Source organism: Cyphomyrmex costatus, unplaced genomic scaffold, assembly GCF_001594065.2.
Source record: "Cyphomyrmex costatus isolate MS0001 unplaced genomic scaffold, Ccosl1.0 scaffold51, whole genome shotgun sequence".
NCBI classification, from domain to species: Eukaryota; Metazoa; Arthropoda; class Insecta; order Hymenoptera; family Formicidae; genus Cyphomyrmex; species Cyphomyrmex costatus.
Window position 1 is genome coordinate 1939882 of NW_017279354.1, and position 17402 is coordinate 1957283.

The following is a 17402-nucleotide window of genomic DNA, read 5'->3' on the forward strand; positions in this document are numbered from 1 at the left end:
ACGTATATCACCGCGTGAGGACATCTCCAGTAAACTTCTTTACGCGCCTCTCATCCCCATCACTATTAATTTTTGCTATTAAACTGCGAAAAATATGACACTCATTCTGTCTCTCATTTCTCGTTGCACACGTTGGTCATGATTTAAATAGAGCAAGGTATTCGATAATGTATAATGATTCTGCTTATAGCATAGCGTTGAATTAATGAAGGAATTCACACATACATATACTTTATCCAAAAGACATTCTGAGAACGTTCTTGAAGACGTCTAGAGGACATAAGGACGTCCTTTGGGCATCTTTAGAGCGTTTCTTGGAGTCTGTGCTGTATGAGAATAAAGCGGTGATAATGATTAGTCAATAATTATTACAATACAGATGCGACGATTGTGTAATATGTTGGCAGACGAGTGTCCGAACAGTGGCGAGGACAGCGAGGAAGATGTAATAACCGATTACCTTGGCTCATCGCACTCCGACTGCGATCGCGTGCTGCCTATCATTAATGGGGATTTACGCGGCCTGAGTTTACACGGTGGTATAATTACGGAGACCGGCTACAGCACCAAAGACAATACCGATAAAGCGCCGATCACCATGTCTGAGGGCGGCGATGAACAACAGCACCACCAGCAACAGCAGCAGCAACATCCCTTACTCGCACTCGGCACTAATATAATACAAGCCCAGCCTAATCCTCTGGTGCCCATCATTAGCGTCACGCCACATTCGCCCGGTGTGGCCAAGAATTATCCGGTCCTAGGTAACGGTTGGCTTTTATTTCACGTAATTGAATTTGGAGATATCAACTTTTATATACAGTTCTTACTTTATTTTTGCACGCATGATGATATTTACACAATATTTAAATTTATGTAGGAGAATAAATATAAATATCGAGACGTATTTATTTTTATAAAATAAAAAAAGAATGTCAAAATTATGTAAGTTAAAATATGAGAGTAGACCAAACAAAATAATAAAATAATAAAAGGATTCCTGTTAATTAAAATACAAACTGTTAACAAAAACGAATACTGTTAGTTAAAATACAAACAATAAATAATAATAATAGGCAATAGGAGTCAGTGCAGGAGATAGTGCGCAAATTAACAACAATGTCGGTTTAAATAAATTAATGTAATGGCATATAAACTGAATGTTTTGGCTTTAGATTTAAGCTATTTTTAGCAGAAAGTAAAATCAATTTGTTTAAAAAATTAATAAAGGATCAAAATATAGTCGCATTAGTATCATCAAATTAGATTGTTATCGTTGTCCGCGATTTTTGATTATGATTCTTTTTACATGTTTCAAATTTTAATGTTTATTTTTAATTTTTGACTATGTAATAATGCGATTATATTTTGATTCTTTATTAATTTTTTAAATAGACTTTACTTTCTGCTGAAGATGGCTGGAATCTAGAGCCGAAATGTAACAATTTATGTGACATTACACTAATTTATTTAAATCGACATTGTTGATTTATGCATTATCTCCCACGCTAACTTCTATTGCCCGTATTATTATTTATTGTCCATAAAAGAAGAAATAAAAAAATTTAATAAATGTTCAATTCTTTAAATGTTCTTCTTACAGAGGAGAATTTACAGCAACTGCACGAAATCCACGACTGCATTCAGCGTATGCGAGACTTGACATTAGGCACTTTGGGATATCATATTCGCGCCTCCAACAACGCTCCACAAAGATTAACCTCCTCCTGTCCATCCCTGTGTCCGCTGACTTCAGCCGAACTCGCATCTCGATCCGGTAATCATCATGACACTGGTTCTGATCCGGACCTTGTCCTTGGTAATTGTTCCACAAACAGTTCCCCAACTCATTTCCCCTTAACGGGTGGTCATGCCCGCTCGCAACAGGCGCAAGGTATAGATCGAAGACGCAGCTGGACTGGAGATCTGGGGGATCTGGAGGAGAACCGACACGGTCGTCGCCGATATTCCTCTGGACAAAATCATCTGCAGGCCCAAAATATGGTTAATATTGTCTGTTACTTGTTAAAACCAAGGCGCGATTCAATTTTGGTGAATTCATATTTTGATGCTACGCAAAATTGTTGTATTCCCATTATGTATTAAGAATGTAGAAATTATCTCTTGTGTCTGTAATATCGAAATCTGAATTCGTTAAAATTATATCGGTCTTAAATACTCAATTATAATCACACTTTTATTCGCTTTATGATGGTAGCATGGTGTTGGTTGCTTTATTGTCTTGCGCATTGCGTTTCTTGTCGAAACCATCGCTAAATGCCACTCAACACGCAATCACGACGTACTCGTTTACTCATTTCAGCGACAACGCAGCATTAGTTTAAGTAGCCTAGACAGCGAAAACGAGATAGAATTAGATGGAAAATCATGTACCGGACCTGTAGGCGTAAGCAATCGAGCATGCAGGTCGCAAACGAGCACGCACTCATTGAACGAAGCTGATCTTGTACAGGTAATTTTCGAGATTGTTCGAAAGATGATTTCTTTTTTTGACATGCACACGGGGACAAAGTACTACATAGTAAATTTTTCTTTGGCAGAATGAATATCAGAAGATAGTCACAAAAAGGGGTAGTCAGAGATTAGCAGAAAGTAGCAGTTTAATGCCAGGACTGACTGGTTCGCGTTTACCTCTTCAGAAATCTATATCGACGCCCTCGATTGTTACACCGCAGGTTCACGCGCATTTAACTGAAGCCGGAACTCGGACAACGCCTTCACTTGCAGCGTAAGTTTATCACGAGTTATGAATGAAGATCACACAGCTAGATCAACGATAATAAGGAAATAGATACCTATTATATTATTTTCTAATATCTTTTTTATAAAGAAACGTCACTTTCGAATAATCGTTATCTAGCTTGAGATCTTGTTATTAATTAGCACACAAAAAGCTATGCACATTTATATTTTATGCCGAGTACATCCATGTGTGCGTAAACACCCATGCATGTACACTTTTACGCGTACATATTTATATTTTATCGATTTTTCAATCTTTCGCACAAGTAGAAACTTATTTTGAAAATGCAGACGCAGACGTACTCATGCATGAATACTTATAAGTAGTAGAATAAAACTCAGAGATATTTATATTTATAAATGCCTGAAATATTCTATATTAGATAGATCTTTTAATTTATGACTGTTCGCGTATTATTGTATTGCAAGTCACACATGTAAAATGTAGAAAGAAAAAGTCATATTAGAATATAATGTTATAATAGCCATTCATATAATTTGATACATATTTTGTCTAAAGAATATCGCGGTTTATATTATTACGAGTAGTTATTGGTGACAAGTACAATTAATATCTTGTGTCTTTTATTTTATATGAGATAAAAGTAGTGTAATAACAGTGCATATCTGCTATTGATTTAAAAGTTTAGTTTTATATACATTTTATCAATTATGTAACTATTTTTCTAAACGCGCGAGCAGTTTGTAATTTCAAATATTATGAATGTGCATCGGATTATCTGAGAATATCTGAACTATAATTATTTATTATACACAATAGTTGCTTAGTTTGTGTTTGTACTTGAAAATTTGCTACAATCCTGCATGAAACAGCCGTCATGAAAGAAACGAAAAAGGTAGTGGGAGTGAGACAGAAACCGAAGATCTTCATACATCACACAGCCACGAATACCATGAAGGCAGAGACGAAACTCCGAATGTCCAGATATCCCTTGACGAGCTTTTGACCGAGTGAGTACTTCGATGACTCAAGTTCTTCATACTTAATCGAATTATTTATGATACTTTGAAAATCTTTTAACGTCTCTGATGGGAATGGTTTGTACCGGTTTACCAATCGATTTGATTTTACAATCAAAAATAGTCTGTAGTTACATTACAACTGCAAACCAAAGTTGGAGTTACATGCACTTATTTATTTGAAATAATTCATTTTTCTTTGGATATTAATTAAAAAAATAGGCAGTTTAATGTCACTTAAGACTTAACAAAAATTATCAAAATCTATCACAATGAAAATTACTATGTCACGTGATTGTGCATGCAACACATATTAAAATACGTAGCTTTGCACACATTTACAGAAATTACGTGTACACTTTTATCTCGCAATAAGCTACGAACAAATAGAAACGCTTCTATAGTTGCACTGCTAATCATCTACAAAATGCAATTTGAAATATCTATTTCTGACTTTAAATCGAACAACGTTGGTATATATATTAATTTTTCAGTAGTACTGCATATGATGATCATCATTCCGAAAAGACAAGAAGAAAGCGCGGTTCTATTTTCTTCCGTAAAAAGAAGGTAAATTGATAATCTAAAAAAAAAGATTATTTGATAAAGATTATCTGATATTATCTGATAAAGAACGATCCCGATTAATCATATTGAAATCTTATTTCAGGATAAAAGCGGAAAGAAGACTAGTCAACAGCATCTGTGGGTAACGATGGCGGTAGGAACTCAGGGAAGCTTATGTGATGTTTGTATGAAACATTCGACGAATAAACCGCTCCTTCATTGCGACAGTAAGAAAACTATTATATTAAATAATTTACGATTGCCGTAAATGTTATAATTAATTTTTTTTTAATTACATTTTACTTAATTTTTATAAAATCAGATTGCGGAACGTCGGTTCATCAAAGTCAGGGATGTAAGGAACAAGTAGTGTTGGAGTGCATCAAATCTAAGCATCACTCTGGCAAATTTGCAACAAAGTCTTTATCCAACGTTTCCATCTCGAGTAACAGCAGCGTTAACAAACGGGGTTCCACGACGTCGCTACCACCACCAGCTTCATCCGGGAGCGGAAGGTAATAAACTTAAACCGAGACAAAAATTATACTTTTTTTTTGCATTGGATCTGCGTATCTGTGGTTCAAGATTCGCACGCAAATAGCATGGCTGGGCTGAAACTCGGAGTTTATAACGAACTTCTTGTGGTTATACGAAATGATTAATGAATAACTCAAATCACTGTTTAATTTAATTGGCAGTTACTAATAGATTAAAATTTACTCACACTTCATATCTTGATATTTAGATAAGAAAGAAGATTCGATAATTTATCAAGCAAAAAATTTATATCTAATATACATATATAAATAGTATAAAGCGAGATGGGAAAGATCTTAAACTAAACAAAAATTATGCATCTACTTCGAGGCTTTGGCTGGCTCAGAAGCTTATTATTTCTGGTTAATTTCGCAGTTTAGCAACATCAATAGTACGGCAAGCTTTAGCGAGTTCAGCATCGCGTCGCTACATCTTGATATAATATTGTTTTTTATATATATTATGCGTATTACTTTATACAGAATATACTATACTCAGACTACCTCAGCTAGCTTTCGGTTTGCTATTATTACATACACAAGCTACAAAGATAATACTAGCGGCTGATACTGTCGATAATTGCGTGATAACAAAAAGTTATCAAACTCATTAACGTAACTCCAAGAGTCATTCGATTCTAAATTTTAATTATATTACATTACATTTTTTTTTTTTAAAAAAAAAGGACAAATCTGTATATTTATTAGTGAACAGAATTCTTGCGTGTGGGAACGATTTGTTAAAGATAGGTATTGACGTGTAAAATTAAAAAGCGTAAACAAAATAATTAGCAAGAAAAATGGAAATGAAGAAAAAACGGTCTAATAGGCGAAATGAAATTGCCCTAATGCAGTATATGCTTTTTCCTTCTCCCGTGCATTCCCTCTCGTGCAACCACGTGCAAACCGATCGATTGTACGACGATTAAAGGGAAATTAACAGCCACAAGAAAACCGTGTCAAGCTACAGCCCTTGGCGGCGAGTCGCCACTAAACTTGGAGTCAAGTAAGTCTCTGATATCTGATGTGTTCCTCCTGTATTCTGTCGAAAGCGTTCGTTTCTGTTCGTGTATTTCAAGCTGAATTTGGATCAAGTATATGAGTGTAAACAAATACGAATCAACAACTAGTTTTCATGTATCATTCACACTTATTGAAGCAAGTTGTTTATTCACCTTTGTTCGCGATCTTTTGCTTAATCTGGATCCAGCTTTACAACGCGTCTAGGAAGACGCGCGTTTCTCGTTTCTCGATTTTTTTCTCGCACACTACACACGTATACACACATACACGTACATACATATTGTTTGTCCAGCAACGGCAATCGACTTCTGCCGTCTTGTCTTATATACCTGGAAGAGACATCATCTTGCCCTGCCTATGCTTCTGATCTTGTGCTTGCTTCTATGATTTGTGCCCATTCAATAATGTTTTGTGTTACCTTTCTCACTGTAATCTTCGCCTAAATTAAAGCGCATAAGTTCGCGAGCATTTATCTGTAAGATAATTTCTCCATAAGTAATTACACATCGAACATTATTATCACAGTAGATACATGTTCATGACATGTTACCAGTTTCTATCTCTCCTTTCTACTTTACACCTCGCCCTTTCAACGATAGTTTGTCACGTTTCTTTCTCTCGTTGTTTCCACATTTCTCAGTGTGTCACGAGATTTCGTATTCGAATTCTCACTATAGACAGTATGTTCTCGTAATAATTTATAAAGTTTTGAGTCGGGTCGGGATTAAAATTTAATAAAAATCTAAAACGGGTGCTGTTCTTCGAGGCTCTCGTAATACTTTATATATGTGATCCGTGTTCTCGATCGCTGGAAAAGTTTAAGTAAATTGTAGGACACAATAGGAGCGGAGAGAAAACAAGTGGTTACATCTATGACGTATGTACCACCCGACCTGAACTCGGAGTTTCCGGCTCTTGCAGATTATTGCTCATCTGCGAATGGCTTTTTGTTATATATTAATATCAAATACTTTTTATCTTCCTGAATTTATCTTACAATTAAACCGCTAGTTTTATTGGCTATGCATTGCAACGAACGACATTAATTAGTATAATAACATAGTAGTTTAATAATATATTGGATATACATTGATTATTTAATGAAAATTTATACATGTATGCTTAAACGAAGATATCAAATATCGTCTGCAAAAGAGAGAGCAAAAGAGAGAGAGAGAGGTTTGTATAGAAAAAATGCTGAAACAAATATTAAAATTTTTTAATATTTTAAAACATAATTTACAGTCTTTTTAAAAGGCCGGCATCTCAATACATTAATTTCAAGAGTCTTTCAAGCTGGAGTTCAACCTTTAACATTGTGTGCCTTGTTTAAGGAAGAATAAAATTTTTCTTTATTATAAATTGTGCTTTATGAAACAAAGCTATATCTTTCTTTCAGTCAAACGATAAACGAAGAAAAAGATGCCGAGAGCGGACAACATCGTGATCTTCTGAGGTTTGTAAATATATTTTTTTTTTCTTTTTCTTAGATATTATAATAAAGTGAATCTGCAAATTTTAATTAAGGTAGTCATACTATGTACCATAATGTCATATAATGAACAACAAAAAACTACTATGTACCGTAACGTCGCATAATGAACAATAAAAAACTAAAAAAAAACTAAGATAAAAGACTTTGTTTATTTCAGCGGATGGGAAGAATTTGACTTTGGAGACGATGCTCATCAATTCACGGTGGCAGATCTCGAGGAACTAGATCCTGAGCTGACGTTGGGAAAGGAGGAGCCTGATTCTTGGAGCTCCGCGATCGGACGTAATATCGCGTTACGTCTCGTCGATCATTGCGACCGCGAGGTAAAGAGGCAGGAACATATATACGAATTTGTGCTCACGGAAAAACACCATTGTTTGGTGTTGCTCGCCATGGAGAAGATTTTCGCGGAGGGGTTGCGACGCCACTTTCGTCTGGGCCAGCCGGATCTCAAGCGCATGTTTCCCCGACTACGAGATCTGATCGATATCCATCTGCGATTTTTGCGATTGCTGCGGAAACGGCAGAATGCTAACCCTGTAGTTTGTACGATCGCCGACATTTTAGTTGAGCAATTTTCCAACGACAACGCGCAACGTATGAAGAGTGCGTATGGGGAATTTTGTAGTCGTCATCGGGACGCCGTCGAAGTGTACAAATATTACTTGCGTAACGATCCTCGCTTTGCCCGTTTTGTTCGCCACTGTCAGGTAAGTTTTCATAATGAATAACAAGCAAATAACTGATGTAGATTAGAGTGGTACGAATCATTAAAATGAAATAATTTATTTAGACGAATCCTTTGTTGAAAAAGAAAGGCATACCGGAATGTATACTTTTTGTTACTCAACGTTTGACGAAGTATCCGTTGCTGATCGAGCCGCTTATTAAAACCGGCATTGCACAAGAAGAAAGTGAAGACTTACGTAAAGCATTAGTCCTTGTTAAAGAGATTTTAGCTGATGTAGATGCTTGTGTAGCCGACAAAGAGCGAGAAGATAGAAAATTAGAAATATACAATAAGTAAGTTTCCATTTTTTCCCTTTTGATTATTCTTACTTCTTCGCGTGGTTATTTTTTTTTTCAAGTTATAAATATCAACATTTTTTATAGGATTGACGCGAAGTCATTCGCGACGTATCGTGGTGCTAAATTCAAAAAGTCGGATATAATTAATAGAATTCTGAAGTTCGAGGGCACTGCATACTTAATGCAAGGTCGTGGCAAAATGACTGCCATTGTAGTGGTCGTTCTCTCAGACATACTGTTTTTCTTGGCTGAGAGAGATCAGAAATACGCGTTCTTCGTGCCTGACAATAAAGCGGGTATAGTATCGCTGCAAAAACTGCTGGTTCGTGAGAAGGCTCGTCAAGAATCTAGCATTTATCTAATAAGCAGTAACCCAGCCGAACCAGAAATGTTCGAACTAAAAATTCAGAAGCCAAAGGACAAACAATTATGGATACAGGCTATTCGGTCGGCGGTTGAAGCTTGCCCACAAGATTCCGAAAACGAAACCGACACACTGACTGAAAATAGTAATGAATTGCGAGACACTCGTTCCTCCTCGATTTCGCTAGTCTCCAGTGAAGAGAAGCAGCGTATTGCCAAGATTAAAGAATCACATATACTTCGAATCGTCGGTATGTTCTTTTAGTTCTTTTCAACATTTGCATAACTCGTAATACCGTTTTACTTTTTTTAATATATTCAAATAAACAATTGTGTTGTATCAGGCGAATTGCGAAAGAAAGATGCAGAGCAAGCGCTACTATTTGAAGAGAAGATGAATTTGCAAATGCGGCTCTTACAAGCGGCGAATGTTTGGAGCGGTAATGAAAGCGATAACGAAAGAATTGAGAAGCATGAGAAAGAAGGTGCCGATTATACACGGCTGGTGCACAATGAAGGAACTGATACCACTCAATTGTGGCAAGAAGTTAGTATTATCCAATTAATATTATCTCATATCCAATCAAAAAATAATATCTATAAATTAAATTATTGGATTTTTAATTTATAAATCAACGCGGATTAATCGTAAATTTTGTATTTGATACAGGTGGTTGTGGCTGTGCAAGAAGCAACACGTCTTGCTAGTTCGTTGTCGTTTAGCGCGGGCGGCGCTACTCTATCACGAAGCTTAAGCTCCGCCGGCGAACGTCACAGTGAAGCTTACATTCCGCCAGCTCTTTGCGTTCCTCGAAGAGCCGAAACATTCGCCGGTTTTGATCATAATAAAGTACGTGTAAACAAATAAGTAAATGTCAAATAACCGTATAAAATATTAAATCTTATAGGACTGTATATGTATGTGAAAACACAACCAATAAAAAACAAAGCCTTTTAGCTGGTGCTTGTATAATTCCGTGTGAATTTATATATATATGTAGCTAGACAATTTTTCGGTCTTAAAACGTAAACTCTACTAAACTACTGCAGTAAAATTGTTCGGTGTGTAGTTTAAGAAATTATATACGTATTATATTAATTCATACGGAATTATACAAGCATCTAAGGTCCAGCTAGACCGTTAAAGGCTTTTGTTTCTCGTTAATCATATAAAATATTTGATTTTTAGGAAAGATATCCGCGTGACTCGAACACGATGCATACCGTAATTCCCGTTCCGAAACTGTGTGAACTACCCAAAGAAAATCCCGATGAGAAAGGCGGTCAAGAATTGGAGACAAACAAAGATCAGCAATGGGCTGCGATACGTTTGTCTCATCATGTTTATACGTTGCTTTGTATAATAAGTAATCAAATGACAACGATTGATAGCCTGCAAGCGCAATTGGCTGCTTGTAAAGAGGGCAAATCATCCAATAGCCGACCGAATCCGAATCGTCAATTGGAAGAGCTACGGAACTTGCAGGATCAGCTTTGCCGAGAGAAAGCAGCGTTTCGTGTTGCGTCTCAACAGGAGAAGGCTCAGCTAGAAGAGGAACGAACTGAATTGGCGCGACAGAGAGAGCAATTAGCTGCGGAGCAGCGGGATGTAACGCAACAACGAGATCAGTTGTATCGACGACTTGAGGCATTGGAGCGACAGGGCGTAACGCTGGTCGGAAGTTCTACGACTGGCTCGACAATGATTCACCTATCTCACTTAACGCAAAACGCTGAAACACAGCAAAGCGCACGTAGTAAGGCACAATCCGAAGCAAAACGAATCCCTCTAAATCTGATTAGCGCGACGAATCAGCAGAAAGTACAGAGTAATTTGCCAGTTAAGCAACAGCTACCACTAAAGCTGGCCAGTGGGAGTAACAATAACACAAGGTAGAACTAGCTCATTCTACTCTAAATATCGCAAACGTTTATTTTTCAGTTGACAAATAATTTGTGTTTTGTCGTATCTTCATCCAACAGAAGCGGTAGCACTATGAGCAATAATAGTCCGGATCGGCACTCCAGAGCGGGCAGTAGTCCTGCGATTGTCACAGGATCCGCTTACTCGTCACCAGAGCTTGGGAACAGTCAGCATCATGGAATTGGCGGAAATCATACGCATTTATCGAATCGCTCACTTCGCATTACTCGTTCGCCGCCCGACACCCCATTCGTACATCAGCAGGCACAACAGCAGCAGCAGCAGCGAAGTATGGAGCCGCAATCGCAGCAACAGCAGCAGCAGCAGCAACCGCCAGAGGAGGAGGTGATCTTTTTCTGACGATTCTTTCGATTCGGTCGCAAACATTCATCTCGTTCATCGCGTTCCAGTGCCGCCACCACCGGCACGACTACACCAACCTTAACACCGGCTCCATCACCGCGCAATCAATCGAGGAGCAGCCAACAGTCTCGCAGCCGCGTTAAATCTTTCTGATTTTCGGCATAAGTCTTTTGCGATGATGATCAATCTATTTGCTGCTTTACAGATACACTCTCTCGTATGTCTCATCTCCTACCATTTTACATTTTCTTCTATCGCTCAATCTTTCCTCACTACAAGTTTGATCGTCTTACAATAGGATGCACTCAAAGCTATTTATTTCACGACGAGGTCGTAACGTAATACGATACTCCATTTTGTCCACACAATGACACGTCAATAAATATGAGTAGTTAGTCTCGGTATAGCTAGGAGACGAAAGAGATACTAATACTTTATTACATTCCAACTGCTATAACTGACGGCAATAATCATTTTTATGCCAAATCTCGCGAAATTCTATTACCTTGATGAGAAAGATGTATTAAGAATAGAATGCAATTTTTATTAGAAGTGATTGAAGAGTAAGGAGGGGAGGGGGGGGAGAGTGAGTGAGTGAGTGAATGAGTGAGTATTAACGGCTTAATAGTATCAGCGTAGATCAGCCGATCTTGTTGAATTTTTGCTCGTTATGTTATCAAGCTGACTGACAGTTTCAGGCCCAGTTTCTCAACTCATGGTTAACTCTTAAACAAGGATTAACTTATTCTTTATCTCTTTCTAATTCTAGAATTGAAATGAGAAATAAATTGAATCTTGATTAAGAGTTAACCGTGAGTTGTGAAACGACCTTAGAAACACAAGATTTTAGATGAATCTTTTAAACAAACCTGTTGCTGTTTGCTGAAATACAAGGTAGATAAATACATATACTACGGTTACACACACACACACACACACACACACACACACAGGAATGTGTATACATATATATATACTTTTTCATAAGCATAATTGGACATGCACGAAGAGAGAGAGAAAGAAATCCATGTATGTGCGTGTTTATGTGTGTATGTACATGTGTAATGCGACTCATCTCTTGCAGTTGCATATCTAGCCTATATGAATGCACGAACGAATCTCTGTTATGAATGATAGAACGAATCCGCGGTAGTTATTCATATATCATAACTATTGAAGTATTTTAATATGTGCTAAAGCAACAGATAGGACTTATCATTAACAATTACAAATTATTGTCTTTATTATCAGTATATGTGCCAAGCCGCTGGTCAAAATCGACATTCCAGTTCCCAAAATGTTTTTTATGCATGATTCTGTTGTTCGCGAATGTAAGTAGTATGCAATACACTCGCGATTTCTTTCTGACGAATGAATTGTAGCGAAGGGATTTCGTATTTGTCATTTCGTTTCGGGATTATTCACTGCCATTATTGTTCTTTCTTCTCGTATTATTGTCTACAATCTATTTTATTTATTGCATTATGTAAGATTGAAATGAAAACTCGTGCAAACCCACGTGAAACAGTACACGAAAATGAGAGGGTTTGTTACACGAGAATCGTAACGAAGTTTCATCCTACTCTATATTTTATTTGTATATCATATTTATGATCAACGAAAGAGGAAGTTCTTAAGTGTTGAATATATAGAGAAGATGAGGATATTTTAAATCTTAGTACGGTCATACTGCACGTTGGATTGTCGATTTATTCTGTAATAGCACAGGAAACTAGTATATAATTAGCATACCTTAGAAAAAAATGCGATGATGCATTGAACATTTTTTCGGATTCGAGAACGGAAAGGATAATTGTTCAACAAAACGTGTTATATGTAATATATTGTATTGAGATGTAATTGTTAATATGATTCTAAATTACGGATTTTTGAATTCGATAAACGGTTAGTTATAATGTACATTCGTTAGTATATAAAGACTGGCGTGCAATATGATCGGATTGAAAGACAAAGGGACTATCGAGGCACAATGGACAAAGAAGAAATGTCCTAATGAATTAACCTCGTTAAGGAAACTTAAGTAATATAATCTAATAATACTACACAAGTTCATCTCAATCAATCATGGTGACAATAGATCTTAAAAAAGTATTCTGTAAGTATGTCGAGTTATATGAGGGAAAGGGAAAAATGTAAAAAAAAAGAACATAAACGACTGTATTAAAAGTCTACTACTATTGTTTACTGTCTACTGCAATACCAAGCGTGTGACAAGCTCGCGAGGTGATATTTTACGATTGTAGCTGTTATAGCGTCCTCCGCGGATGAGTGTTTGACTTCATTGCACATACCATATATATATATATATATATACACACGCGTATAGATGATGTACTATTTACAGCGTGACTAACTGGAAAAAAAGTTGTGAAAAAATGGAGAGATTTTGTATCGACTCGAGAAAATTAAAAAGGATTAATCTTTCTTAGAGAAAACAACTTCTCAGCGCGCTCGTAGGTTTATATCCTGGAAGACATGATGCAATGAAGCAAGTCAGCAAATTGATAATGTTATAGTGCAATCGATGAAATGCTGCAATTTCCTGTCTCCATCGACTGATATATATCTGTAATAAATAAATGAAGTCGCACACAATCCCGCGGATATTCCAATAACACGCGAAGAATCAAATCTGCGATAGGTGAGGAATAGCGCGACGGCCTATGCGCATCTCGTGGCGTTTTGTATCTTTTTTTTTTTTCTAGTATAACGTCACGTGGCGATGCAGTTTGAGAAAGGATATATATCTATAAAGATGATATATATAGAAATATATATATATATAAATGAAGTTATAGTAACGCGGTTTTCCACGTTTTAGCGAATCTTTACGTCCCCGATGCTCATGGGAAGTATTTTTGTACGTTTACTCTGTACCTATACTACCGTTTCGCTCTAAAACTATATATCTATTGTTATCATTGTGATACTCGCTGCTGCGATCATCTTTTGAATCGTTAATGTAATATTACATATTGTGTAATAAGCGGGCGTGTGTTTGGTTATTGATACGCTCATGGATTGGCAATGGGAGTCTCTTTGAATTTTGATGATTTTTAAACAGAGACTGTAAACTATCAATTGTTATCATTATTGAATTATTTGGTTGATTGTCCTCTATCACGAGTACTAATTGCTCGATACGAATCTTTTCTATGACGATTACCAATCGTCTGTTTCATGAATTTTAATCTTGCTGTGACACAAGGAAATCGTTTCCTTGCAAGTCGCGTGCGACTCCTACGGTCTGTCTTGTTCTTTTCTTCCATGTCCATTAATTCAATGTATCCGCAGTTACATGTGATTTACATTCCTTAGCATTTATACCACGATACCTGTGGCTGCATTTTTTTTAATCAGTATATGACTCGCCGTTGAATAATCGCATAAACAAATAATATCTATTTATTATAAATGTACATACAACTGTTATTGTAATAAAGAAGAATGTGAGGGAAATATACAATTATATTTGTTCATTTTCCACTCTCGCTGCGATACGATTACTTTATGATAAAACACTTTTCCATATTAACAATTCTTTTTCCTAAATGCTTATCTTAATAAGGTTTAGTTCTGTGATGCCGGTCACGGTTAGTTCCAATTTTGGTTAATAACTCATGATTTGAATTTTTCTGTATCGACGATTCTGTTTGCCGCCAAACATTGATAGTGCCTTTCTCGCCAACTGTCACCAAGCTTCCACTCTACAAAATCGAGAGTACAAGGTGATTATTGATAATTCTCCAAGTTTGAGTTTCTTAATTTATAATTTACCTTCTCATGCATCCAGCTGTCCCGTACTATTTGTTTGTTCCCTACAATTTCGTAATACATTTCCAAACGATTTTTCTTGATATTTAAGCATCTTAGATTTTCCCTGAAAAAATATAAATGTTATATGGTTGTGAATCTAAAAAAAAATCCTATTGTCTTGAACAATGTATTACACTTATATTGTACATTGAAAATTAATACCCTTTAACTGTGCTGGAACCCGTCAATAGGAATGGTTGTCCAAATGCATCAGTGGCATGGAATCTTACCAAGTAACAATTATCGGGATCATCATTCTATAAATAGAATTCTTTAGTTATTTTATAAGAAAAGCGATGAACAATGACATGATTATAGGAAAACCATTCATACCTGTGACACGGCTAAATCACTACGTGTAAATGTTGCATATGCACTAGCACCTTCACATTCCCATAACTGTAATATTTGTGTATGTGTTGTGCACCATAGAGAATCATCAGTTAACCAACCCAGCCTGTCCTAAAAAAAAGGGGGGGGGGCTATTTAATTAAAAATATTCTTATATATTATACAAAACTAAACTGATTATCTTACCACTGATGATTCAGTATTTAACGAATAAGTTAAAGCCAAATCTTCTGAGGATTGTGTCAGGTCAAATATATTCATTAAACCATCGGTACTACCCGATGCCAAAACATTCTGCTTGACAGGATGAAAGGTCAGACAAGTTATGTCATCCATATGTGATTCCCAATATCCACCAAGAAGACTGTTTTTATTTCCTTTTGAACTACTTTGCCTTATGTCCCAAAACAGAATAAACGCATCTCCACCCGTGTGCTCTGTCCCACCAGCTATGAGTCTTTCATCGCAACTAAGGTCAAAGCTAGCCAAAGGTTTTGTTTTGCCATTTTCTGTATTATCTGTAAGACAAGCTAAGACGTAATTAAAATGTTTATTGATAAAAACTCATGTTTATGATTTTTAGAGTTGACAGTTACCTTTAAATTCTGCCACAATTTTTCCTTTAGCACGCAAATCACATGCTGTAATTAGTCCATCATTAGATGCGACATATATTAAATTTTTAGAAGTAGGATTGAATTTAATTCCCACGATGGGTGCTTGATTATGATCTAGTGTAATTATTCGATTCAAAGATTCACCAATAGAATATATTATGCAAGAATGATCTGACAATGCTGCTCCAATCCTAAATTCTGGCTCACTATACATACAAACAAACAATGATTCATATGACAAAATAAAATTGATTTATGTGACTTTGGACAATATATATGAACAGAAAACTTTCAAAATACATTTTATCCAACATTTTATTTTTTAGTTAGAAATGACATAATGTTCAATGTTAAAAGACTCAAAAACTATTATAAAATATTCGAAAATCATTTTTTAAATTAATTTTTTGTTAATTTATATGCTGAAAAAATATAGACATTTCAAAGTATATTATGTTTTTTAATTAGAAACAAACAAAACGCATTTGTTTAACATTTTTAGCAATTGTCTAGCAATTTTGTTTAATATTTCACATTCTACTGATATATTGATATTTTCTGTAAAGTGTATAGTTTCTTTCTTTTTTGCTTTCTAAAAATTATAAATTTTGAACAAAATGCATTTTGAAAGCTTGTCATATAATGAGACCATTTCATGCTATATATTAAATGTAAAGTAACAAATAAATACACTAAACTGATAATAATTAAATTTTTTTGATTTTAACATGCTTATTAAACAAGGATATTAGTTATAAAAATAACTGAAAATATATATCATTGAGCATGTAAATTTAGATTTTTACAGAAATGCACACAAAACATTTAGAAAATATCATACATGCATAAAAACATTATATTAAACAAAATCTTTATTTTATTGTAATCAAATAACCAGAATTAATAATTAGAACAAATAACAACAAATATACAGTAATGCTTCATGCAACAAAGAATATATATTAGTTTTGTGTCGTTGACAAGATTTATTTTAAAAATGGATCACTTTTGATCATATAATAAATACAGTTAATTTTCTTAGATTGCATATAATAGAAACATACTTGAAGCATATGTTATATTTTGAACAGATTTGATATTAAATATTTTCTATAAGGTCTACTTTTGTGATTAACTAATGTACATTGTACTTAAAATAAAACAATGTATACAAAGTTTGACGAAAACGATATAAATCAAACTTATAAAGAAATATAAAATTTGCCTTTGGGTTCCACAGACGGATAGAATGTACTCGCTCTGATCGAGTGACACTCTTTCTTCCAATGACAGCGTCAATTCGACCTTCTTATTGACTCCGTCGTTGTCTTGTCGGACTAACTCCGTGTTGTTCTCGACATTCAATTTTTTCAAAGACTCAACTATTTTCGACATATTCTTCGTATTCCAGATTAGACCTAATTCAATTAATAGAGAACACAGAAATTAGTCACTTAAACCAACTAAAACGAAATTTAAGGTTAAGTTTAAACGCTGCACACGCGCCTCAAACTTCTTTTACTTTTTTATTCGTTGCCTTCAGCTCGCTGCTA

General features: G+C 35.5%; 2 protein-coding genes across 2 annotated transcripts; one reads left to right on the plus strand and one right to left on the minus strand.

The window, feature by feature from the left end:
* The first annotated feature begins 397 nt into the window (after positions 1 to 397).
* Positions 398 to 11131, plus strand: cyst (rho guanine nucleotide exchange factor 18 cysts). Its single transcript, XM_018546080.1, has 16 exons — positions 398 to 764; positions 1604 to 2004; positions 2324 to 2473; positions 2562 to 2749; positions 3598 to 3735; positions 4239 to 4314; positions 4415 to 4538; positions 4634 to 4826; positions 7270 to 7326; positions 7523 to 8075; positions 8159 to 8388; positions 8479 to 9008; positions 9102 to 9304; positions 9428 to 9607; positions 9947 to 10650; positions 10741 to 11131. The coding sequence occupies exons 1-16, from the start codon at positions 398 to 400 to the stop codon at positions 11039 to 11041; spliced, it is 4395 nt and encodes a 1464-aa protein (XP_018401582.1). The 3' UTR covers positions 11042 to 11131.
* Positions 11132 to 14561: 3430 nt separating this feature from the next.
* Positions 14562 to 17293, minus strand: LOC108778775 (WD repeat-containing protein 89). The gene is made up of 7 exons (XM_018546042.1): positions 17075 to 17293; positions 15829 to 16055; positions 15419 to 15750; positions 15215 to 15343; positions 15044 to 15138; positions 14843 to 14945; positions 14562 to 14772 (listed from the first exon to the last, which is right to left on the minus strand). Exons 1-7 carry the CDS (start codon positions 17242 to 17244, stop codon positions 14626 to 14628), a joined length of 1203 nt encoding a protein of 400 aa, XP_018401544.1. The 5' UTR covers positions 17245 to 17293; the 3' UTR covers positions 14562 to 14625.
* Between the last annotated feature and the right edge of the window lie 109 nt (positions 17294 to 17402).

What these genes read in the sequence shown, in the direction of transcription:
- cyst (XM_018546080.1), top strand. Translation starts at nt 398, where the DNA reads ATGTTGGCAGACGAGTGTCCGAACAGTGGCGAGGACAGCGAGGAAGAT. An exon ending in CCACTCAATTGTGGCAAGAA is followed by an intron (nt 9,305 to 9,427) that starts GTTAGTATTATC and finishes TATTTGATACAG; the next exon opens with GTGGTTGTGGCTGTGCAAGA. An exon ending in CCGGTTTTGATCATAATAAA is followed by an intron (nt 9,608 to 9,946) that starts GTACGTGTAAAC and finishes TTTGATTTTTAG; the next exon opens with GAAAGATATCCGCGTGACTC.
- LOC108778775 (XM_018546042.1), bottom strand. Translation starts at nt 17,244, where the DNA reads ATGTCGAAAATAGTTGAGTCTTTGAAAAAATTGAATGTCGAGAACAAC. An exon ending in TCCGTCTGTGGAACCCAAAG is followed by an intron (nt 16,056 to 17,074) that starts GCAAATTTTATA and finishes TTGTATGTATAG; the next exon opens with TGAGCCAGAATTTAGGATTG. An exon ending in GTGATTTAGCCGTGTCACAG is followed by an intron (nt 15,139 to 15,214) that starts GTATGAATGGTT and finishes TTCTATTTATAG; the next exon opens with AATGATGATCCCGATAATTG.